General features: G+C 45.4%; 1 protein-coding gene across 1 annotated transcript in view; it reads right to left on the bottom strand.

Moving 5' to 3' along the window:
* The window catches only part of LOC138560069 (calcium-activated chloride channel regulator 1-like), a 620781-nt gene that overhangs the window by 106910 nt on the left and 487882 nt on the right, over positions 1 to 25989 (bottom strand). Inside the window, exon 9 of the mRNA XM_069642744.1 lies at positions 6437 to 6543. Within this exon, the coding sequence (XP_069498845.1) occupies positions 6437 to 6543 (107 nt within the window). The remainder of the gene's footprint in view (positions 1 to 6436; positions 6544 to 25989) is intronic.

Below are 25989 nucleotides of genomic sequence, written 5' to 3'. Positions count from 1 at the left end.
CTAACCTATATGTTGCTTTTGTTTAACTGTGAGTGCATGCACATCCGTGCTTTAAAAACATGTCTGAATACTTTGTGCCACTTAGTTGGCTTAGGCTTGTTAGTTTGTTTGGAATCATTGTAATTTGAAAACTGAAATCTTTTTTTTTCCAGATTAGTGTAGCACCAAAGCACTTTTCAGGAAGGTCTCTTTGCGGAATGTCTCACTGCCTAATTAGCTGTACTACGTCTCCCAGCAGTGCCTTAGGTATATATTTTTACATTCAGGCACGTTTGCATCCGGTTCACTATGGGTGCAGCGGACAACTCTGAGCGAGCACTGTTACGCACCTTGTTATTTGATACATCATTGATCTCTGTTACACACTTGCTTCCTCCGACCAATGCTCCTTATGTCACCCTCATGTATAGATTCCATTCAGAGAGCCAGCAGGTCTGCTTCGATTTTGGAGCTATATTGTCCCATGGACCTAGAACTTGTGTGTATCGACTCCATGTGTGAATAGCTCTCAGCTTTTGTTAAAAAAAAGGGATGATGCAGATTTAATTTTGGCCGTTACTTCTCGGCCAACTTTGCAAAGCCAGATTGTTAATGACCCTGTTGTTTCCTCTAAACGATGCGCCAATGTGGTGCAGGACTCCAGTTGGACCAAACTAATGTCTCCTTGCCTTGCAATTATGTAAATACAGATAACCATATTACATCGCAGTGCGCTGTTTCAAACATTGTTTTAAACACTGATCCTAGTTGTGCCTCTGGTAATTCCATCTCTTCTGAGCTAGCTAATGAAGGACATTTTTCTACCCTCCCGTATATTACACCACAGGAAGATTTGGAAATGTTCAACAGGGAAGATATGTTGGACATGTTAAATCTAAACGTTGGTACCATATCCCCACAGCCACAGATTCAGTCACCAAATAGTATGTATGATAGGGAGGCGTCTGTTTGTATAATACAACTATTCACACCGTTTTTTGCACTTTGGTGACTTCTGTTCTAGATATTATTGGAACTAAAGCGATGTGTGCACCAAATATGAATCTTTGCACACTAGTCGATACTCAAGATGGACTTTCTGATATTCGCGGCCGGTTTGGACCCTCAGCTGCTTGTTATTAAACACCTGTTCCTTAATTAAACATGCCACTGAGATTTTGGACTACTGACTAACTAAGCAAATTGGTATTTTTGCTGTAACAGAAACTTGGCTAACTGAGTCTGCTGGCCCTGTGCTCTCCCTGGCAGTTCCTCCAAGTTATAAGATTCTTACAGCAGATCGCCAAACAGGCCGTGGAGGAGGAGTTGCTATGATTTGTGATGCCTCCTTGGAGATAAATGAAGTGGATATCGCAAACCCTTTGGGCTGCGATATTCTGCATGCAAAGGTGTTATCTGATCATAATGCCACCATTAACTTAATTCTCATTTATCGTACGCCATCTACAATACCAGAATTTTCTCTTAAATTACTCCTCTGCTCAGGCCATTGTATAAAGTTGTCATACTGGGAGACTTCAATCTTTTTCATAGTTCTGGCTCTATGGTAGCGACTATTGAGTCCACTTTGACTGACATGGTTTTTATTCACCATGCCACTGCTGCAACTTATATTAAAGGCAGAACGCTTGATTGTGTTACAAGCAATAATACCATCATTAACAGGAACTGCTTTCTTGGCCTTGGCCAGACCATGCTTTGATTCATTTTAATCTTGTATGCCTGTCACAGTACAAACACACATAAACCCGATACTATTGTCATTACATCAAGAAATATACATAGGCTTTCTATTGCATCCATGGCACCCCACTTAGAAGCAACACTGAATAATCTGGCCAACTATGCTTCAGCTGGTGAACGCACAGAGGCATACCAAAATATGCTGTCTAATGCAGTTAACATAGTGGACCCAGAATAAACTCGGCTAGTCAGGAAAACGAATACTAAGGTATGGTATTAATTTGAAATTCAAGAACTTAACCTTGTTAAACGCAAAGCCTTTGAGTTGTGGAGAAAAAATAACTCTGAGGTAACTAAGACTAAATATAATATTGCAGCTAAGGCCCATAAAGCTTCCATTATCCGGGTAATAAAATTCCTATGACCAGAGGAATGAAAATACTATCTCTGACTCTAAGGAACTCTTTAAGATTCTTAAAGAGCTAGAGGACCCATGTCCATCTGCTCCTTTGGTCAATAAAGATAAAGCCTGGTGTATGTCCAATCAGGATGCCATGGTAAATAAGATCAAGACATTTCAAGAAGGTATTGTGACCAAACGTGCCATACTAGATAGGTATAGGGTAAATTTAGAACTTTCTAGACCTGAGATCACCAGCCCTGCGTTTGAGTTTAGACTGGCTACAGAACTCGAGGTCTCTGACTTACAGCAATTGAAGCCAACCCATTCCAAGGGGGATGTATGTCCTGCAATGGTTATAAAGACATGTGCTGTCCAGCTTACTTCTAAATGTATCAATACATCTTTTAGTGAAGGCCTTGTGCCGCCTTGCATTAAGCAGTCGTGGATTTCACCATTACTCAAAAACCCATCTCTTGATCCCAATGCCCCCTTCGAGTAATAGGCCTATTACCCACGTCCCATTCCTACTTAAGATGCTGGATAGGCTTCCTATATTCAAGTACTTTCTGTCTAAATATTGCATCCTGGGACAGCGACAATTGGGGTTCTGAGTGCGCATAGCACAGAATTTGCCTTACTTGACCAAAAGGCTAACATTCCCAAAGTCTTTGAGAAGGGGGGTACAGCTCTCCTTATGCTACCTTTGTCCTGGTTGACCATGCTATGCTGGTTTCTAGAGTATTACATTCTGCCTCTTTTTCTACAGCAGTGGCCAACTGGGTCAAATCTTTTCTGGCAGACCGCTCAACTAGGGTATTTCATAGTGACGCCAAGGCTGATGACTTTGTGATGACATGCAGAGTCCTTCAGTGTTCCTGCCTGTCACCCAAATTGTACAATATCGTCACCAAGCCTCTATTCGAACTGCTTGATGCTAATGTTGTGATTTATACAAATTACGCTGTTGACATCCAATGTCTTTTACCCCTTTCTGTGATTACACCAGAGTCACTGAAACCATCAACTCAGTCTATTCTCTCATACAGACTTGCGTGGCGTATAACAGTTTAGCCCTAAATGATGCAAAAACTGTGCTGAAGATAACTGGTACAGCAGCTCAGTTGAGAAAGTTGAGTCTCGACTTTATAGCAGGTTGCGCTATATCCACACTTCCCAAAGTGAAGACTCTGGGAATAATCCTGGAACAAGAACTAAACATGAAAGCACATGTGACTAGCCTTGTCTCTTCTTCCTCGTACTATCTCAAACTTTTTGCTCAGTTGAGGCCATTCCTTAATCGCATCAATTGTGCCACTATTGCCCGGGCTATAATTGATGCAAAACACAACTATTGCTCTAGCCTTCTGCAAGGTATTGGCACTAGAGAAATCGTCTGGTTACAGATAGTGCAAAATAATGTGGTACGGGCTGTGGAGGGCGTACGCAGAAGAGATCATATCTCTCAGGCCAGGAGGGCTCTGCACTGGCTACCTATTGCCAGTAGAATAACCTTTTGTCTGCTGTGCAAAATAATGTGGTGCGGGCTGTGAGGGCTTACGCAGAAGAGATCCCATCTCTGAGGCCAGGAGGGCTCTGCACTGGCTCCTTATTGCCAGTAGAATAACCTTTTGTCTGCTGTGCATTATACCCAAGTGCCTACATGGCAGTAGTCCTTCGTATTTATCCAGCAGACTCGCTAGCAGCCCGCACGGAGGGTGCTGAGATGTGATAATTATGTTCTTCTTCAGGTGTCCAGGACCAAGCTGAGCATGGTTGCCCAAGGGCCTTTCCCCTGTGTGGATCCGAGAAGATGGAATGCCCTTCCTCCTGATCTGAGGGTTTGTCCCTCCTTTGTGAGCTTAAAACGTGGATTGAAAACAGCTCTGTTTAATAGATTTTTCTGAACAGCCTGCTACCCACTGATGCCTTGACCCGGGTCTGTTGTCTGTTGTGTTAGCGCTCCTATGTCTGTGGGCCTTGTCTTTGGTGCTTTATAAATAAAATTACATTTAAAAAAAATATTGTTGGAGGTCTTAGACGGTATGAAGCACCAAGAGCTAGTTTGGGATTATCGAAGGGGGAATCTGTTTATTTAAGACCTATGCACACGTTTCCGCTCCTACATAAGGCAGACAGTAAAGGGCACTATGTAGGGAGCAGGGGTCAAATTGCCCATCTTTGGCACCCACTCATATACCAAGGCTCTGATTTCAAAACCATTTTGGCTAGATTGGAAGATATTTATACATTGTCTGATGTAATACTTTGATGTGTTCTAAATGTTATTCTTGGCCTATGATTCATGTTTTGGCTGTGGCTCTAGCAAGGCTTTGAAGAATGCATAACAGACACTTTCATGCCATGCCATTGAATTTTGATTACTCCTTGTAGATTGTATAATACAATTGTGATTCAATTAATGGCACCTAGATTAGTATTACCGCCCTCCCCCCGATCCCAGAGATTATTTCTTGTGTTTGACCCTAGAATTCAACACAGATTAATCCTAATCCTTATATCGGTTCAGGTATTTCCAGAAATGTGTTTTAAATATATTTGTTGGTATAACTCCTCTGCACCACTCACATGGTCTACGTTCTGTTTTGATGTACTATGGAAGTGCCTGATTGACTTGCTGTATTCAGGGCTGGAATGTATACGAAAGGACATAGACATTATTGGAAATCACAAAAGTGAGGGCCACAGAAGAATGTGGTTGTGCTAATTGTACACTTCATTTTGCACAAATACTCTCCCAGTTAAATAAAAGATTATAAAAGAGAACTACATAATGCTCGCATCTGTGCCATTAATAGAATTATGACTGTCCATCATAACCTAAAAGGACTAACTGGAATTGAGGACTTTGACATCTATCCAACTGATAAGCGCAACCAATCAAGACTATCAAATTGTATTGCCCAGATCCAGAGATGATGAATGGCACTAGCATCTGCTTTAATGGGTCAAAAACAGCGATTTTACTCTATAGCAGGTCTCTGAATTCCCTGATATCTTTCAATTCACCAACCTCTCTGGGGCCCATTCCATATCCTGTCAAAAGGGTAACAACTCTTGGTATAATCATGGATGTTGACCTTGCCTTCACATCTCAAATCAAGGTTTGAAAAGGGAGCTATAACCTAGAACTTCATATTCTAAAGACAATCCTTCATTTGGTTAATTCTTAACTAAATGAGAGAAATGATGAGTGTCCTAATCCCATTAACAGTATACTACTGCAATGGGATCATAGGTAGTCACTCAAAAAAGGACATTTAGCTACTATAGCAAATGCAGAATTGAGCAGCCCACCTGATCTTAAGCCTCAGCTAAATACAGTCACACATCCAAGGCCTTATAAACTGTACATTATCTCCGAGACCAAAGAAGAACTGATTTTAAACACTGTATGAACTGTTAAGCTTTCTTGCAAACTGGACCTTAATATCTGATCAATAGGCAAACTCATTAGACTCAGTCGCCTCTTTGGCAGCAGACAGGCTCATTCAGCTGAGCTATAGAAGAGAAAGCATTGGAGGTAAGATGCTGTCTACCAGAGGCCTAGATCTAAGGAACACATTTCCACAATGTTTCAGGCCCGAACCAGACAATCTCAAATTTACAGACATTTCTTTCCAGTAAGGCCTGCTCAAGCTGAAGGCCATAAACCAGACTTGCTTGTTTTGTTGCTGACAGCTGGATAGACGGAATGCAACATTATTGCCTCCATTGAAGATACCCACCAGTTTACTTGTGTGATATGGTGGAATCAAGTTATGCATGTATCGTTTTGAAAAAACGCCAAATTAATGAATGTGATTTGCAGTATGGACTATTGTCTAGTATCAGTATCTTTAATGTTTTCATGTGGATGGTAGTAATTACAATATGGAGGGTGCTGGATATTGGGGTCTGCTTCATCACTGCATAAATACAGTATGTACAGTGCAAGTAAATACGTTTACCGGTAGATTGATAGTGTAAAATATTTCCTTAGCCAATTCAGTCTCCATTCTTTACTACGCGACGAAGTGTCATGCATGTCAGCGCATTTTGCATTCAGCGAAAATACCTGCATACCTGGATTGCAATTAGGATCACCCTTCCATTATCCATGCGATAGCCTACACATATGTCACTGGCATATTAGCACGGATTTAAATAACTGTCCTGAAATAACAGAGCATTATAACTATCTAATACAAAATTGATAAAGTGCGTTTCGTAGAAAAAGAAAACGAGCCCAACTGAAATGAATGAAGCAGCATTTTGTTCATAAAATGATTTCCCCAAATGAAGCACACATTACTGACGAAGGAGTTAGGTGAATGTGCTTCAAGAACAGACCTGAATAGACTGTTGCGAAAGATTTCCGTTTCCAGATGAAATCCCACTGAACGCATCGGCAAGTCCATTGGTATCCAGTTTGTCTGTGGCCAAAAACCTCAAACCTCCTGTAATACAGCAAGTTACATCGTAAGAACAGTATATTGTTAAAGCAAAGTGTCCTCGGCATTTCACAATTGTGCCTGGTTGCTAGAAACAGTAAGACAACACTAAAATGCTCAAATGCTCACATTTCTTGCCAAACGATGATGAATGCACAGATAAATAATTCGTTAACATTTCTTAATTGAATTCCCTGCAGGTCTAGCCGAAAAATCTACCATGTCCTTCGAGGAACTTCAGACAACAGCATGCACTCCAGTTTATATTCTCATGCTGCCATTTTGGTAAGTTCGAGTCGTAATGTGAGCACCTTTTGAAACTAATACATTATTCCAATAGTGGTCAGGGCCACTGGATACCACCCCATAAGACTAGAATAAGTAATTTTGAAATGTGTCCACATTTTGCGTAAGTGCAAGAATGTTCGGTCAAAGGGGTATTGTTAGTCGCTTTAAACCTGACAAGGAAATAAGTCAGGATGGTACAAAGCACGGTAATGTTGAGTTTCAACTAGTTCGGTATACTGAGGGTGTTTAATTTCACAGGAATACTTGAATTTTAGTTTTGCAAATAGCAATTTCAAGTGGCCTATTCGGACATTTTTGTCAGTTGTCAATTAAATATGTCGGTACATGACTGTGTTTCTCCAAAATCTACTGTATGAAACATCAACACATATTTCATCTCATACATCTTGATTCTAGCGATGAACCTTCATCAAAATGAACACAGTTGTGTTTAATTAATATGCTTGACATTGACATTTGTAACATTGCAATGCTTTTAAATTATCGATGATACACCTAAAACAAAACTAACGTCAGCTCTCCACTTTCTCCATGATGTGGTGTGTCACAATGAATCAAAAACAAAGAGGTGATGACTGGAAGTTTTAGGATTAAACTTTAACCTCTGGCAATTGCTCTGGGCAACCCTCCAGACCATTGTTCTTCACCTGCCAAGCCATTACAGGAAGAGGAAAGACCATATGCAAATCAGGCTTGGTCCCACCCCAAAGGGGCAGTCCAGCCCAAACTGCTAGTTTACATCCCTTCTGAACAAGACCACAAGCATCCACAGACATGTTTCGGCCTCATTGGGCGTCATCAGTGAGAAGTAGCTTGGGTCTCTAGGCCAAGAAGGCATGGGGCCCGCGTCTGGGCATGATGAATAGTAGGATCAGACATGAAACAGATGTGGAGTACATTTCCCAACTAGTCTTTATTTGGGTTAATAGCACAAAGTATAGCAATTGCCTTAGGATCAAAGTGTGCATAAGAAAAACTCCAACATGGTCAGGATGGTTCCAGTATGTATGTGGGGCTCAGAAGAATGTTCAACTATGTCCAAAGTAACACTTCTTTCAGTTCTTGTAAGGGTCAGATCAATGCCAAACCCATGGCTTATCAAAACACAACCAAATATGGGGACATGTGCTCAGTCCCCCAAACAGACAAAGACATTCCTTGAAAACTGTGCCACATCTACGTGTTTGAGGCCCCAACAAAGTCACACGCTCTTGTAATCTCTATGGCAATGTTCTTGTGCAGATAATGGAATCCAGGGAGTCCTCTCTCTGGGTCTGTACAATTTAGGTCCCTTGCTCTTCATAGATTTCCCACGTGTCTTCTCCCCGACTGCAGTCAAAGAGTTCTGTGACGATTACCCCATCAGTTCTCGGGAGACCCTGTTGATGTCATCTTCATTTGTCAAGTTGTACTTGTATGCCTCGTATTCAAAATTCAGAGAGAAGGGGAAATCCTACCTATATCGGGCACCCTTAGTGGTAAGCCAGTTTGTCAGCGGGGCACAGAGTCTTTGTCTAGACAAAGTGAATGTAGATAGATCTTGGTAGATGGTGATGCAAGTCATTCCCCACTCTATCGGGCCCACTGTTCCGGCACTGTCCAGGATCTTTGCTTTCTCAGAGTAATAGTGGAATCTCGCCAGCACTGAGTGTGGGCCCCGGGCTCCACCACCTGCTCTGTGGGCTCTATCAATTGTGGGTTCTGTGGTGTTATCCTCGTTGAAAAGTGTTTTGATGACTTCATTAATTGCTTTAGTGATGTCCCTTTGGGTTTCGCCCTCTTTTTCTGGGAACGCGAAGAATCAGAGGTTGTTACGACAATCCCCATTCTCAAAATCATCAATTTTCAAGGCAAATTCTTCTTCTCTTCTCTCTAGCTCTGAAATCCTTTTATTGATTTGGGTTTCTAGGATCTCTACTGAAGACCGATTGGCCTCAAGCCCCTGTATTCTATTGTCCATGTCATCTACCTTTTTGTCCAGACCGTCAAGCCGGTGGCTGATGTTGGATCGGAAGCCCTTGAGCTCCTCTAGAATTGTTGCCATGTCTCTCCTCATGGACGTCACGTCATCCGTCATAGTCGAATCTGCCTTGGCCATCACTTCTTGTGTAGGTCGGGAGGATGGGGGAATTTAAATTTCTGAAGCGGACCAACCAGTTAATGAATTTGTGGCTGAGTATACTCCTTTGTTAAATTGGCGTGTCCAGTCAAGGGTGCTGGCGGTTCCATTCCGGATTCCTCACAGATATCCATTTTCCGTGGGACAATGCAGAGAGCGCCGCACAGTAGCAATATGTCAGCGGAGCTCATGCGTGACCCCCCCAGCTCCATCATGCAGTGCAGTCTCCAGAATCCCAATAAGACGTACAGAAGCGTAGGGTGGGGAGAGTTTCCCACCTGGCCTCACTCGGAAGCTGGGGAACTATGGGATTAGGAGGGCGGAGGTCAGATGGGCCCACTCGTGTCCTTGGGCCCCATCTCCTATAGAGGCGTTGTGACCAACCAATGCTTAAGGGTCAAGTGACCGAGGTGGGTCCAGCTGGGCAAGTTGTCTATCTGTTTGGGTGGAACCGAGGTTGTAGGGGCTGTATACCCCCCCTGCTTGCAATCCAATACAGGGATCAGGATGAAGTGATCTGTAACAATGAGGTGCTCTGTAGAGACAATTCTTCTTTGTGTACACATTGAAGGTCTGGGGTATATAGCTTTACAGGACACAAGACCCCCATTGCTTAGGCTTGGTGTGTTTGCATTATAGGGATCGCCTCACCTCCCAGATCGCTACTCAAATGTGCAGGGATATTCCCAATTGAGGGATCCAGTGGCAGTTCAGCTCTCCCCGCAGTTCAGCCTCCTGGTTCTTTGCTCTGGGGAACAAGGAAATAGGCACACCTCTCCCTCTCCAGGGCTCACCTAGTTCATAAGGGAAGCAAGCAGCTCAAGCCGGGAGAATGAAGCACTGCTCCCCCGATTCCGGCGTCTCGAGGAGCATTCAAATGCGGCATTTTAAATGATGTGAAACTCATTCCCGTTGGGGCGCTCCTGTTGGGGCTGCAGCTGGTCGGCGCCTCCCTCCCAGCAGTGACCACTCTCCTGGGCTCTGTGATCAGAGATTGACCCGGTCTCGCCTCCTCTCTCACCTCCTATGGGTCTTTTTTCTCATTGAGATGGGGGAGTGCACTCACCCTGCACCCTCAGTCTCGGTGAGGAAGTGTCAAGCAGGCAGGGGCCCACAATATTCCTCTTGTGGTGCCTCTGGTCCCAGTCGAAGGACACCCTCGTTATATGGCGACTCACTCTCAGGGAATGGGGGAGGCTGCGACCACTGGATGCTCCTCAGGGGGGTTTCACTTCATGTTAGCCTCCGTTGCATTTGCGGACGTAGGGCCGCCTACGATCAGTGACCTCATTAGTACAGGTGTGGAACTGCAGTTGTTGATCGGGGACAGAAGCAACACCGATGTATATGTCTGGGAGAAATAAACAAGAAATCCATGGAGCTCCAGGTCTGTTCTTTTTCCCATACAAAGTTATCAGTGTGGGCTCAGCAGGGGGCCACAATAATAGCATGTTGGGGGCTACATGAGGGGGCTCTTCTCCCAAATGTGCCCCGGCTGAAGGGGAGCCACGCAGCAGTGCTAGGTCAGCTGTGTGCCGCCTGGTGGCCGATCTCCGATTCCTTTTTAATCAGTGGTTTGAGGTATGCTGATTTGAAGGAGTTTGAGACAATTCCTGTGGTTAGTGACAGGTTCATTAGGTGCCGGAAGTGTGTCATTGGGGTCTTGCGATTTGAGGTTTTCTTTGAAAATGTCTGGGGGCAAGGGTCACTTGGAGATCCTGCAAGGTTGGTGTCCTTGATAAGTGTGGAGATAATTTCTTTGGTTATTGGTTCGAAGCAGGTGAGTCTTGCTGTAGTCGGTGTTTCGCCCGTTGTCTGTGCTTTAGCGGTTGTGGTTCTATTAACGTGGTTTGTGTTGATGGTCTGTTGGATTGTTTCTATTTTTGATCTTAAGTGGTTGGTGATGCTGTCGCATAGTGCTTGTGTTGGGATAATGACTTTGTTGTAGGATGAAGGGTTTTATATCTCTGATTCTGAAGAGTTCTTTAAGTTGGTGGCTGATTCAATTCTTCTAGTGTAGTATTTTGGGGTCATTTCATTTGGCTCTGTGGTGTTCGGTTGGGTTGATTCTTGCAGATCTGTTAAGGACTACAGGTCTAGACTCTTCCAGTTTTTTTTCCCTGGTGGCACGTAGTATTGTCTTTCCATCTGATATGCGGGTTTGGAGTTTGATGTAGAATGGTATCAGGTAGGGGTCGCTCCACACACTGGTGTAGGTGGCGCAGAGTCCTTCTCTGCAGAAGACTGCGTCAGAGGTGTATCCGGCATTGTGGGTGGATCCGTTAACTATTTGCATGAAGTGGAGTGAAGTCTCCCAGTATGACTAGGTTGTCATGGTAGGTTGATAGTATGGCGATGGAGTCTGCTACTTTTGTCGCAAAGTTTGGGTTGTAGGACGGCGATCTGTAGATCAGTGGGAAAACACTATGTTGGCTTGGTCGTTGAGTTCGATCTTGATGAGGAGGGATTCACAGTCTTCGATGTCGGTTGAGAGGAGTGGTACGACTCGGATATGCTCTTTGTGTACCATTGTGATTCTGCCCCTCTTTGGTTTTCTCTGTTGAATGTATTAATTTGAAATTGTCCGGTATGGCTTTGTGCGCAGTGGATTTGTAGTTGTCAGATAACCATGTTTCTGTGAGGAAGAGTGCGTCTGTGCCTCCCTCGTTTAGGTCATTGATTTCTGTTGAGTGTTTTGCCATAGATCTAACAATGAGCAGGCTGCAGTGTAGTTTGTGTATTTTCCCTTGTGGGTTGTTTGTTCTTTTGTCTGTCTGAGTCGGTTCAGTTTAGGTTGGGTTTCCATTGCTGACAACTCTCCCCTGGTTGTGCTTGTTGGAAGGAGTTGTTCTTGGGTGATCCATATCTTCGAGTAGTCCGATTAGGTTGATGGCAGGGTTGTTTGGTTTTGCTCATTCTGGTTGGTGAGTTGTGTTGGTGCCCCTCCTTTGTTCCAGTCTTTGGAAATCTAGGCATGTTGAAGGTAATGAATTCCAGTTTGTCCCTCATTCTTGTTGGTGTATTATCCATGGTGTGCTCCGGGTTGGGGTGGTTTGTTTTTTGGAATGCTTCAGCGTCCCGATGGAGTCGACATTATTTTTCTCGATTCTTGCATGTGGGTTTGTTGCTGATTGTCTGTTATCTCTTGCAAAGGAGTCATATGTGGAGAGGTAGCAAGAGATGTAGTCTGTTAGCTCTTTTCGTTGTTTGTATCCTTTGCCCGCCTGTCTTCGTCTTCACTGTGTTTTCAGTGTTGTGAAATCTTGATGGTGGGCTCCTTCCTGTGGGGTTAAGGTTTCCTGTTTCCATGCTAGCTTCTTTGTCTTTCTTGTGGCGAGGCATGGCGTGGTGTTTTGGAGTTGTGGGTTGAATTGCGGAATCCTCTTTGGTTTGGTTGCTTCCCGGTCCCTGGGATTGTTTCGTCACTATTTGTAGTTTAATTTGTGGATGAGGTGTAAGTTTGTAGTTAGTTCTCACTTGTAGTTGATTAAATTGTGGGACCAGGGGCATGAGCCCTTGTGGTTCTGTCATTTACCGGTTTTCCTTTATGGCTCCATGTGATTTTGGTGGACCGGGAGTGTACTGTGCTGTAGTTGTTGTACGGCACTGTATTGTTCAGCCCAGTGGCTGGTTGATGGTGAGCTGCATGTTAACGTTATGGCTATCTTTGGGTGGGTAGGCCTTGCGGTTGGTGTTAAGACGGATTTCTGAACTCTGTCCTGGTGGTGCAGAAGTTCAGAAATCCGTCTTAACAAATTGGTGTACAGCGGTGGGATACGACTGAAGGTATCCAGTGTTGCGCACGAACTAAGGCATTTCAGGTTATTCCAACCAGGACACGTAGTGAATTGTTGTAGTATAACTTTAAAAAGGCCATAGTCCTATCTAACAGTATGGAAACAAATACCTTGTTAACTTTAAATGCTTCCAAATCAGAAACATTGAAAAAGATGTGTGCGGAGAGAGGTGTTTCCTCTCAAGGCACGAAATTGGAAATGATCCAAAGAATCGTGGCGTGGCAAGAAGCGCAGCTTGACGCTATAACTTCTGAGGACAGTGCGGAAGGTGGTGGGGCTGCTCTCACTGGTAGAACCGACGGTTCTGCCGCTGCACTGATCCATCGCGACCACAAGGACAGGGAGGACGAGATGTCTAATGTTTCCTCTGCCAGTGCTGATGGGGAGGCTATGCTTGAATTCAAGAAGCAAGAGCTGCGGTTTAGGCAGCAGGAGCTTGAATTCAGCATAGCCAAACTAAAAATCGAACAGGCAGAAAATCAAAAAGACAGGGATCACCAGTTGGAACTGGCCAAGCTTCAGGTTGCAAATGGGTCCAAGGGTCCTGGACATGGGTCTGGGGCCTCCTCTCATCCATGGTTTCCGAAAGATCTGCTCAGTGTGTATGAAGAAAGGAATGACATTATGGACTGGCTGAATGCGTTTGAGTATGCATGCGAAGTTCAACAAGTTGACAATGCTGATAAGATTGCCTGGTTACTCAGCAGACTGCCCCATTCTGGCTGTAGTGCCATTATGGAAATGTCGAAGGCTGAGCGAGCTGATTTCGCAATGTTAAAGCAAACTCTCATTTTAAAGTTTGGGAAGACTCCGGCCCAATATTTGAAACGTTTCAGAGAGTATAAGAAAAAGGAAGGTGGTACTTGGGTATTTTATGTCACTGAATCCTTGAAAAACTTAACTGGCTGGGTCGAAGGTTATAAGGTTTCTACCTTCGAAGGCATGATAAATCTTGTCATGCTGGAACACATTTTTGCATCTTCTTCCCCGGAGCTTAAGCAGCATTTGGCCGATTCGAAGGAGATAGATCCTAAGAAGCTGGCCATTGCAGCCGATTTATGGGTGTCACATCGAGTGTCCCATAAGGACAAAACTCATCCTGGTAAGCAGGAGGAAGGGAAAAAGTCCAAAGATATGGAGGGTGGAGAATCTGATAAATCTTCTTCTCATAAGGGCCACAAAAAGAAAAATAAGGGTAAGACACAAGAGAACTCACAGGGTAGTGGAGGTCAGCCTCCGAAACAGAACTCTGGTTACAATAAGCCTCCCTATGTAAACAGACCCAATGGATCTTGTTTTGCTTGTGGAGCAACTAACAACGTGAAGGGGGATCCCCGGTGTAAGGTTAGACCTTTGGGGGTCCACTCCGCTAATCTGGCCTTCTCCTCCTACGAGGAAGAAGAGATTACAGGAGCATCCTTCTCCTCAGACTCATTTCCCAGCGGGATAGAGGCTGAGGTAGTTTTAGTTTCCCTGGGTTCCTGGGAGCCTAAAGTCGCAGAGGCTTATGCTAGGATTCCGGATAATACCAAGCAATACTTTAAAGACAGTGTGCTGATCAATGGAGTAGATACTCCAGCTCTTAGGGATAGTGGGTGCAGTCGCACTGTAGTGGATTCTAACTTGGTAGACTCAGAGGAAGTTGCCAGAGCTACTCTGATGCCCACTAAGTTGGCTGACGGCCCACTCCGTATGTTCCCAGTAATACCTGTAAATCTTACTTTAAATGGTACAGCAGTCAGGATTCCAGTGAGCATTCAGAGAAACGTCCCGGGAAAGGTCTTGTTAGGTAATGATCTCAGAGCTCTAGGGCTCGTAGGAGACACTGCCGAAAGACCCTACAGACCAATACGCTGCCCCAGCCGAAGGGGAAACCCAAGGCGAAAGGAGTCGACAAGTCAAGACGAGGGAAAGAGAATATTCCCCCGAGCTCGCCTACCACTGCGGTGGAGGAAGTTGGTCAATCGCCCGGGCCTGACGAGGAGGTGGGGATGCCTGAAGTATTTGACCCCAACGATCATCCTGAACTAAAAGACTTGTTAGTTGAAGGAGGTCCTGATAGGGACGAATTCAGTAAAGGCCAACGTGAGTGCCCATCTCTGGAAGGCCTAAGGAGACAGGCCTGCTCTCAGCTTGAGGGTGAACCTCCTGGGACGCATAGGATTTATTGGGAAGGCGGACTCCTGTATAGTGAGCCCACAGAGTCTACAGAAGGAGACCATAGGAGGTTGGTGGTTCCCCTTGCTGTTAGGCCCTTCCTCCTGCAGTTGGCGCATGAAGTTCCCCTTGCTGGTCACCTTGGTATGAAGAGGACCAAGCAAAGGTTATCCATGCACTTCTACTGGCCCAAGATGGGGGTGCAAGTAGAAAGTCACTGCAGGAGTTGTGCCTCCTGCCAGTTGTCTGGTAAGGTTGGCGCGACAATCCAAGCTCCGTTGGTACCGCTCCCAGTTGTGGGGGTACCATTTGAAAGGGTAGGGATCGACATCGTTGGTCCCCTTGACCCGCAAACATCCTCGGGCAATAGGTTTATCCTGGTGCTGGTCGACCATGCAACCAGGTATCCTGAGGCCATCCCATTGAAAACTGTAACTGCCAAGTCAGTTGCAAAAGCTTTACTTGGCATATTTACTAGGGTTGGCTTCCCTAAAGAAGTTGTTTCGGATAGTGGCAGCAACTTTATGTCGAAGTATATGCAGGCTATGTGGAAAGAATGTGGGGTCACCTACAAGTTCTCTTCTGCATACCACCCCCAGACCAATGGTCTGGTGGAACGTTTCAACAGAACGTTAAAGAGCATGATTGGGGCTCTGGAGGAACCTCAGAGAAGAAAATGGGATCTTCTTTTACCATGCTTACTGTTTGCCTACCGAGAGGTACCACAGGAGGGTGTTGGCTTCAGCCCCTTTGAACTTCTGTTCGGGCATCCCGTACGGGGACCCTTAGCCATCGTCAAAGAGGGATGGGAGATGCCCATTCCCCCTGTTACTACCAACGTAGTTGATTATGTGCTAGGGCTCAGAAAACGGATGGTACTTCTGATGGGCTTGGCTAGTGATAAATTGAAGGCAGGACAAGCGCTGGTGAAACATTGGTACGACCAGAAAGCTTCCCTCATCAACTTTACACCTGGTCAGCAAGTCCTGATCATGAATCCCATAAGGCCTCGAGCTTTACAGGACAAATGGTCAGGCCCTTACACAGTGGTGGAGCCCCTGGGTGAGGTTAACTATTTAGTGGACCTTGGAAGGCCTGGACAGGCTCCAAAAGTGTTTCACGTGAATAGGCTGAAGGCTTTCGTCCCAAGAGTCGAAATCGCAGCACTGCTACTGGCTTCAGATGTTGAGGAAGAGGAGTCTGAACCTCTCCCCGACCTGTTCCAAAGCGGTCCTTCAGACAGCTCCTTTGAGGGTGTCTGAGTGGCGCCTCACCTGACTTCTGATCAGCAGGCTGAGGTGAAAAGTTTGCTTAGGCAGTTTTCCCCCCTGTTTTCACAGTCGCCTGGTTTGACACCTTGGTGCAAACATAACATAGACACAGGAGACAGTGTACCTACCAAAAGTAGGGGATACAGGATGTCAGACAAAGTACGGTCTTATATTAAGACCGAGGTCAACAAGATGTTAGACCTTGGGGTGATTGAACCCTCTAGTAGTCCTTGGTCCAGCCCTGTGGTTTTGGTTCCAAAGGCAGGCACTTCTGAATTGAGGTTCTGCGTGGATTACAGGGCTCTGAATGCTGTCACCAAGACAGATGCACACCCCTCGCCTCGAACAGATGAGCTGGTGGATACTTTGGGTGCCTCCAAGTACCTCAGCACGTTTGACCTCACTGCTGGCTATTGGCAAATAGCGTTAGCAGAGCATGCCAAGGAGAAGACAGCATTTTCTACTCCAGACGGCCTTTACCAATTCCGGGTAATGCTGTTCGGGTTGAAGAATGCACCTGCCACTTTCCAGAGGCTTGTGAATCATGTTTTGAATGGGTTGGACGAATTCTGTCTTGCATATCTGGACGATATCGCAGTTTTCAGTGTCACCTGGGAAGACCATGTGAAACACCTCGGGATTGTGCTCCAGGCTCTTCAGAAAGCACACCTGACCATAAAGGCTAGTAAATGCCATATTGGACAAGGCTCAGTGGTTTACCTTGGACATGAAGTAGGTGGAGGGAGGATACAGCCTCTTCCCAGTAAAGTACAAGCAGTACAAGACTGGCCTACCCCCACTACGCAAACCCAAGTGAGAGCCTTCTTAGGACTCACGGGGTATTACCGCAATTTTGTGGCAGACTATGGCACCATAGCTGTCCCTCTGACTGCCCTCACAACTCCGAAGAAACCCAAGAAGGTAACTTGGACTGACGAGTGTGAGAAGGCCTTCAATGGCTTAAAAGACTCCTTGTGCCAGGCCCCTGTCCTCAGGGCCCCTGATTATCAAAGACCTTTTATCGTGCAGACGGACGCCTCTGACACTGGGATAGGAGCTGTACTATCACAAGTAGATGAGAAGGGTAAGGAACACCTTATTGGTTTTATTAGCCGCCAGCTTAAGGACAGAGAGCTCAGATGGTCCACGGTAGAGAAAGAATGTTTCTCTGTTGTGTGGGCCCTAAGGAAGCTGAGGCCCTACCTCTATGGGACCCACTTCACTGTGCAAACTGACCATAAGCCCTTAAAGTAGCTAATGAACATGAAGGGGGAGAATCCAAAGTTGCTTAGGTGGTCCATAAGTCTACAAGGCTTCGACTTCACTATTGAGCATAGGCCAGGTGTCCAACATAGCAATGCTGATGGGTTGTCCAGAATGTTTAACCGACCTGAACAAGAGACTCATCCAGGGGTGGATTAGTTCCCCCTGTCCATAGTCTGGGAGGGGCGAGTGTTAGGAAAGATTTCGTAATTGTAGGTAATTTTCCTTCCATGTGGCAACCCCTAAACTTTTTGCTGTTGTTTTTCACCTTGTTCTCGACTTTGCCAGAGAAGTGCAGCCTTCTGTCGCACTCCTATGGGCTTTCGCTCCTTTCTTACGGGGAAACTGACATGCCCTTAAGACAGTCAGTACCGGGGAACGCTGTGCTGTTCCCGTAGTTTCTTTTATCATGTTGCGGCTTTCGTGCAACATGACACAAGAGGGCACTGTAAGCTAAGTTACAGCTCTCTTGGGTCTCTAGCCTTCTACAGGCCCTAGATACTTGTTTAGGATTGTATCTGATCGATGCAAGTGATTCAGGGACGGGAATGGTGGCAGCGATCGTTTCTTGTGTTTTGAGCTCCTTTTGGCGTTCTAAGCGCGTTTTCCGCGCTTAACCCAAAATGGTGGCCTGGCTCCCAAAATGGCCAGACCACGAGGCTCCTTTGTCCTGTCCGCTGACCGTCTTGCTCCCTTCACCTTCCCCAGGTCGAGCCGACCCGGGGCCTTCCTTATTTGGGCATGTACTTTCCCGCGAAACACGGATGCTTTCGCGGGATTCTACATGTCTGGTGGGTGCCTCCAGGATGTGGGCTGGGATGTCTGGTCCCAATACACATCCTGGGTGCCAGAGAGTCTAGGGTGGTGTGAATGCCTGGGACCACCGTGGTCCGTGATTGGTCCACGAATGGTGTGAGTGTTGATGAGCGGATCTCCCATTGGGTCCCCTCCGTTTTGGCGCGAAGGGAACCGTGGATAAGAGGGGGCTGGAAACACCACTACCATGTCGATCTCCTGAGTTCTCACGAACGAAGGAATACAGGAGCCAAGTATCCTGCAACCAAGAGGCTGGACCGAGGAAGCGCTGGTGACCCGCTGAAGGACTTCTCATCTGCACTGCTGTCGCCTTGTGAAACCCTTTTCACTTTTGATCGAACCAGAAGGCCTGTACTGGTACTTCGACCCTTGGAATAGTGGGAACAGCTATTCTCGGCATCGTCACCATCTCCTGCCAGTAATCCTTCGGAAGCGTCTCTGGGCCATCCAGCTGACTGACCAGCTTACACGGGAGTCTTGCTCTGTAACCGCCGGCAGGTTGTGTAGTATTTCGAGTCCTTGTCACTCTCACACGCTTCGTACACTTGGTGTTCCCAGGTCTGAAGTGAGTAGTGTATATTTGGCTCAGATACACACGGCCGCTCCGTTGCCCTCCTGTGGTAACAAACTGTGTGGGTTTCTTCGATTGGGAGGTCTTTTTACTCAACACAACGACGAGGCGTTCCCTGCTCTTCTGAACCTGCCAGCTGCTGAAACTGACGCGGAGAAGCCTGGGTCTGCTTGCATCGGGGACCGGTGAGTAGCATAGCTAGGATCTGGTCGCCCTCCTGCAGGAGCCCATTGCTTTTCCCCGCTGTGTCAAACAGCACCCTTTTCCGTACTCGCGCTCTGCTTCTGCCCACTGTGGAGGCTGCGCTTGAGTCGCGGAACTTGTTCTTCTTCTTTTGTGCACTAAACTGAACTGCCTGATTTCCCTCGAAGAGCTTCTCCTTTTGCCCGTTGGCACCAGCACGTGCAGGTACTTTTGAGCACAAGGCTCCACTCTTCGCAGGGCTCGGACTTCCATCTAGTTAGGTGCCTCTGAAGGCGAACTGGGTCTAAGCATTATTGCGCACTGCCTGTTTTCCCTCCCTTTTAGGTGGACTACACATTTCGTGCATATAACGCTTGAAACTTGTTGTATTTGTATATATATTGTGTTGATATGGTATGTGTTGGTTTACTATCGTTATATTGTGAATTTCTCGCTACGGTCATTGTTTTAAATGCCTTGAAATAAATGTGTATATATTTTGAATATAACAACTGTTTGGAGTAGTTTGTAAGTGTTCTTGCTTTGTGTGCTCATTGCGGGCTTTCAGTCACCCTCACCCCTCTTGAGACCTAGTCTTGACCGCCGCGATCGCTACCTTGATTGGTCTGGCTCGTCCAGAGGTTACCCTGTTCCAAGTAATTAGGTTGGCCTTCTGAACTTCTGCGCCACCAGGACAGAGTTCAGAAATCCGTCTTAACAGTTGGCAATGGGGTGTAGCACAGTTCAGCAACTCTGACTGAGGCTAACTTGTGTGGAGGAGCCTTTGAGGCTGGCTATGGGGCGTAGTCCTGTTTAGCACCTGTTAATTAAGGAAGGACACAGGGGTTGGCTGCCGGCAAGGAGGTTTGGACCCAGAGGCTAACTACTGGTTGCAGCACAGAAAGTACAATCGCTAACTGGAAGGCATAGCTGAGTATGGCCACCTGATAGACTTGTCCCTAAGCGGAGTATGGCCACCTAACACAATTGGCCGAAGGCAGAATATGGCTGACACAGTATGGATAAATGTGGATTATGTCCACCTGGCACAAATTAGGCTAAAAGTGTAGTATGTTCAGCGGACACACTTGTCCTTAAGCAGAGTATGGCCACGTGGAATACACCTGGATTTAAGATGCACCCCAGTGGGGAAATACATTTACATTCAAAACGCACGGCAATATCGGAGTACGCCTGGATTCAAGACACACGTTAATGGGGGAATACACACAGATTCAAGGTACACAACAGTAGGGGAATGCACCCAGCTTCAAGACACAGGGCATTGGGGAAATACACCTAGATTCAAGCAGAGTGATAGACAGGACAGGGCCTAAGCGGGCAAGGCCCACATCAAAATCTGTAAATGCCCACTCAGCAGTGCATGTCACTGTGATGGTCCCAAAAGAATTAACTTCAGACCCCACTTGTTAGACAACCCTGGCTACACCTATGGATTCAGGTTACGCAGCAGTGGGGAAATACACCAGGATTCGATATACACAGCAGTGGGGAATATACCTGGATTCTCAAGACAAACCGCAGTGGGGGAATACACCTGGATTCAAGATACACAGTAGTGGTGGAGAACACCTAGATTCAAGATGCACAGCAGTGAGAAATACATCTAGATTCAAGACGCACAGCAGTGGTAGAATACACCTAGATTCAAGATACACAGCAATGGGGGAATACACCTAGATTCAAGATACACAGCAGCAGGGAAATACACCTAATTTCAAGACCTACAGCAGTGGGGGATACACCTAGATTCAAGATACACAGCAGTGGGGGAATATACCTAGTTTCAAGACACAGAGCAGTGGGGGAATACACCTAGATTCAAGATACACAGCAGTGGGGAAAACACCTAGATATGAGATACGCTGCAGTGGGGAAATGCACCCAGGTTCAAGGTACACAGTAGTGGGGGAATACTCCCAGATTCAAGACACACAGCAGTGGGGAATACATCTAGATTCAAGACACACATCAGTGGTAGAATACACCTAGATTCAAGATACACAGCAATGGGGGAATACACCTAGATTCAAGATACACAGCAGCAGGGAAATACACCTAGTTTCAAGACCTACAGCAGTGGGGGATACACCTAGATTCAAGATACACAGCAGCGGGGGAATACACCTAGTTTCAAGACACAGAGCAGTGGGGGAATACACCTAGATTCAAGATACACAGCAGTGGGGAAAAACACCTAGATATGAGATACGCTGCAGCGGGGAAATGCACCCAGGTTCAAGGTACACAGTAGTGGGGGAATACTCCCAGATTCAAGATACACAGCAGTGAGAAATACATCTAGATTCAAGACACACAGCAGTGGTAGAATACACCTAGATTCAAGATACAAAGCAATGGGGGAATACACCTAGATTCAGGGTACACAGCAGTGGGGAAATGCACCTTGATTCAAGATACACAGCAGTGTGGGAAAAACACCTAGATTCAAGATACACAGCAGTGGGGGAAAACACCTAGATCTGAGATAAACAGTAGTGGGGGAATACACCTAGATTCAAGACCCACATCCGTGGGGGAAAAACACCTACATTCAAGATACCCAGCAGTGGGGAAATGCCCCCAGGGTCAAGGTACACAGCAGTAGGGGAATACACTCAGCTTCAAGACACACAGCAGTGGGGGAATACACCTGAATTAAAGATACACAGCAGAGGTGGGAATACACCTGGATTCAAGATACGCAGCAGTGGGGGAATACACCTGGATTCAAGATACACAGCAGTGGGGACATGCACCCAGAATCAAAGCTCCCATGGGTACAACAGTACAATGAAAGACCACCAATTTATACTCTAGGTCAGATGCACGTATGTATGGGATGGTTAGGTATTAGAAGTGGTGGGGCTTTAATGGAGTGCAGTAATTGCTGCACTCCCTGCCCAGACCACACTTACCTTATCTGTTGCTGCTGGTTGACTGCAGTGGGCTTCCCAGGTCGAACACGGACAAACACAGGGTGGAGCTGCTTCTTTGGGAGCTGCCCTTTGCTTCTGGCCCTTAGGTGAGGGCTGCCTGGGCATAGGCTGCCCAGAATGGTTGATTGAACAGGGCCTCTCTGGCCAATCTGATGGCGGTGGGTGGGCTGGTAGGAGGGTGGAGTGTTCCACCAGGAAGTGGGCAGGGACTCGAGTGAGGAGGGGGAGAGAAGCACTGAGGAGTGCAGGGTTTAAATAAAAAGGAAACGAAAGCCCAAAATGGATGCAGCAGTCGCCTGTAGCAGCAGCACACTTACCCCACCTTGGCATGCGTAAAGTGGGTCATGGGGCTACAACTACGGGGTCTAGACTCTTGCTGTAGTTACTTTGGGCCTCTCTGGCCACTTGGATGACAGTGGGCAGGCTGCAACGTGGGTGCAGGGCTTGAACAGGAAGCAGGTAGGGGCTGGAGTGTGGAGCGGGATCAAAGCTCCGAAAAGCATAGGGTTTGAAATAAAAAGGAAATGAATGCTTAAAATGGATGCAGCAGTCGCCTGTAGCAGCAGCACACTTACCCCACCTTGGCAAGGGTACAGGCTTTCCTTCTTCTCCAAATGGTGCATGTATATATATGTATATATTTGTTGTATAGTAAGTGTGTGCTAATATTTGACTAGACGTTTTATTTGCTTAATGTATATTTTAAAGGCCAAATAAATCATTCTATATTTTTGTACTTACCTGCATAGCTTGAATTATTTGTGGTGTTCTGCATGGAATCATTATATCCCTAGACCACTCTCACAGCCCTCCTGCGGCTAAGACTTGCCACTCTTCTTCCTTTCCTTGATTGGGTTTGACTAGTTCCCAGTGTCTCTCTGTTCACCATATTAGAGTTGCTTCCCAAAATCTAACCCCAGGGTTGATTTTGGAAATCCATTTGAATAACAGGTAAGTAAGATAAACATGAAGCAAGTGCAACATTAGTATTTCTTTGCTATTGAGCTGTGAAATATATTTCAAAAGCATGAATATGATAAGACATGCCTTTGCTCATTTGGTAAGATCAAGGGAAGTCGGTAGAGAGTTTAAATCCATGTTGTTTCCGTCAGTCAGGTATGCTGAGGAGTTAGTATTGTTTGCTTTAAGGGCAATAGAGCATGCTGCTGGATCTAAGGTCCTTGAATTTACAGAGCCAGGAAATTGCTTTGCTTTGCAGGAGAGTAGACTGGTCCAAGTAAGCCTGTTATGATGGGGGATGGGAGTAGTGATTAATAAGCATCTATCCAATGTAAATATAATTCAAAAAATGAATGGCATTGTTTTAAGAATGTGGAGTTGTTGAAAAGGAAACTATAATGGTATAAATTGTAGAGGAATTAATTAAAATGATCACACATTAATGTGAGGGAAAAGGGGTTCATCAATGGTCACTGGTCACCAGAATGGAACTTTTAGTGCCTTTTTTCCAAGTTGATTGTGTACTCCATGATGCAGAACAGACGTGGGACCAAGAGGAGTTGTTGAAGCTGGACCACTGAGCCCCAGATTATGGTAGGACCCTGCAGGCTGAGGTTGGTGCTACTGCTGGTCATACGTGTAGACAAAAGACGTTATTCACGTGTATGTCATTGAGGTATGGGGTGATTTGAGTAGAAATGTTTCACTGTGTCTTGGAAGTGGTTCTCAGTAGGGTTCAGTGATCCTGCTTTCGTATAGATGTTCTTTTGAATGGTTTCACTGAATGGGGAACTGCAAACATGGGCTATCATTACAAGATCATTTTGAATTCATACACTAATGTGTATCCCCATCTACTAAGAACAAACACAGTTAAAATAACCTGTTCTGTGTGAGGTTTGTCATTCAAGAGGGTATTCAACCACATTTTATCCCAAAGTAACTTCCACAGAGGACAAATAACCATGTTAATATCATTTTAGTCCCACCGGCGAAGTCCTGCACCAAAATGTGAAATGCTAGCTAATTCTCTTCTGAACAAGAGCACCAACAGCAAACCCAGACACATGCTTTGGTCTTGTTGGGCCTCATCAGTGAGGTGAACCTGTGTCTCTATGCAGTGTGAGCAATTTGGAATTAATGTTGTTGTCAATTATGCATTGTATGTAAAAGATACATTGCTATATTGTTTTTAGATAAGGAATAGTTTTATGGGTTTGAATAAGGCTAGGCCTGAGGAAGATGTTGGATGGGATAAGGCAAACTCAAACATAGGAAAAGGTGAAGGACGCCCCTACTTCACAGTTTGAAATATGTGTCAAGCAAGTCTGTTTGCAGTCTTCATATATATCGGTGTACATAGATCAGGGATGTCATTTGGAGGTCACCAGGTGTTGCAGCTGCGACCCCTGGTGAAGGGGCCCCTAGGGGACCCTCGCGTAGTGGAAACAAGGCAAATCACCACACACGAACTGACACGTCAGACACGAGGTTGTATTCCCAAAAGCTAGGGTTTATTGCAAAGCAAATAGTCTCAGTTGGCCAACTCGGTCTCATGCCCCGCGACGTGTGTCTCCAGACCTCGAGGGACGCAAGAGAGCAAATAACGTACATCAGTTACATATATACAAAATGGACATCCTGCAATCAGTCATGACATGTTCATTACACCCATTGTACAGTTTCTTTGAACTGGGTCTGATGATTGACAATTTCGACGAATATGACACCTTCAAACATCTATTTTAGCAACAATATGCAACATTGCGAGTCTAGAGACACATTTCTTTGTTGAACAGAACACAGTGCTTCTGTTCTTGCAGGCAAGCTGCGTACGGGGGAAGAGTCGCATTCCAGGCCTTACTAATTCAAGCCTTTAGCTGTTTCTTTCTAGCATTTCTACCATATTAACGAGACTGGCTGGCATCAGTGAAATCATTAAATGCCGTTTTGCTCTCCTCCAAGGCTATATGCGGGAGGGGATTGGGCATTCCTCTCTGGGGCTGCCTACGTTATGTTTCAACGAATAACTCCAGGGCTCGCGGCCTTGCTCTTTCGCTTTGAACAACAAAGTAATCAGTGAAGCAGAATAAGCAGAATAAGCAGAATAAGCAGAATAAGCTTTCGGCTAAGCAATTTTGAACAAAAAGCAATGAGCAAACGTTAGTGAACAACATGGCGATTCTAGCTACATCAAAATGGCCGCACATTGGTCAAACTTATGAGTCTGTATTTATGACGTTTAATGCATGAGACGGTTGGTCGTCGGCCAATATGATACATTGCCATTGGTCGTGAGAGGTATCTATTTTTCTAGACTGACACTGGGGGCCGCAGTTGCAACCCATGGGGACTCCTTTGCAACCCTAACTTTAATAAAACTAAAACAAACAGGAGCTGCTGGAGTGTGAAAATCACCAAAAAAGGACCTTAATAAAAATGTTTATTTGTCTAAGGTTAGATTGTCAGCTATTAGTCAGGCTATATCAGTCTATAAGGTATCTTTCCTTAATCTACAATATACGCAGGAATCCAAAAGAAATGAATAAATAAATTAGCAAGCTGAAGCGTCTCTATGTATACTCGTCCTCGAGATTAGCAGGGCCTAAGATTGCTGAGCATCATTGCCTACACAGAGCATAGAAGACATGAAAAAACATTTTAATGATGTTATATATTAAGTGAAAAAACCTTAGTTAAATAGACATTAAAGTGAAAATGTAACTCAACAAAACCCTTGAAAATCAGAAGACAATTCAGGCAAAGCCACCTGAACTACTTTCCCCTGTTACACAGCGTGTTACCACAATGATGACATCAGAGATTACATCAGATATGACATTACTGGTGACATCACTAATTGCATATTCTATATATTATATAACGTCACTGATTATATCACTGATGGCATCACTGACATCAGACATAACATCATATATGACTTGACAGATAAAAGCACTGATTACATTAATTCAATTTTTAAATTTTAGGACTATTTTCTTTTAGATACAATATATGTATATTTTTATAAGTACATTTTATTCTG

The sequence above is a fragment of the Ambystoma mexicanum genome, chromosome 1q (assembly GCF_040938575.1).
Source record: "Ambystoma mexicanum isolate Mex_15411 chromosome 1q, UKY_AmexF1_1, whole genome shotgun sequence".
NCBI classification, from domain to species: Eukaryota; Metazoa; Chordata; class Amphibia; order Caudata; family Ambystomatidae; genus Ambystoma; species Ambystoma mexicanum.
The sequence above is the reverse complement of the archived record's forward strand: the minus strand, read 5'-3'. Positions and strand labels throughout refer to the sequence as shown.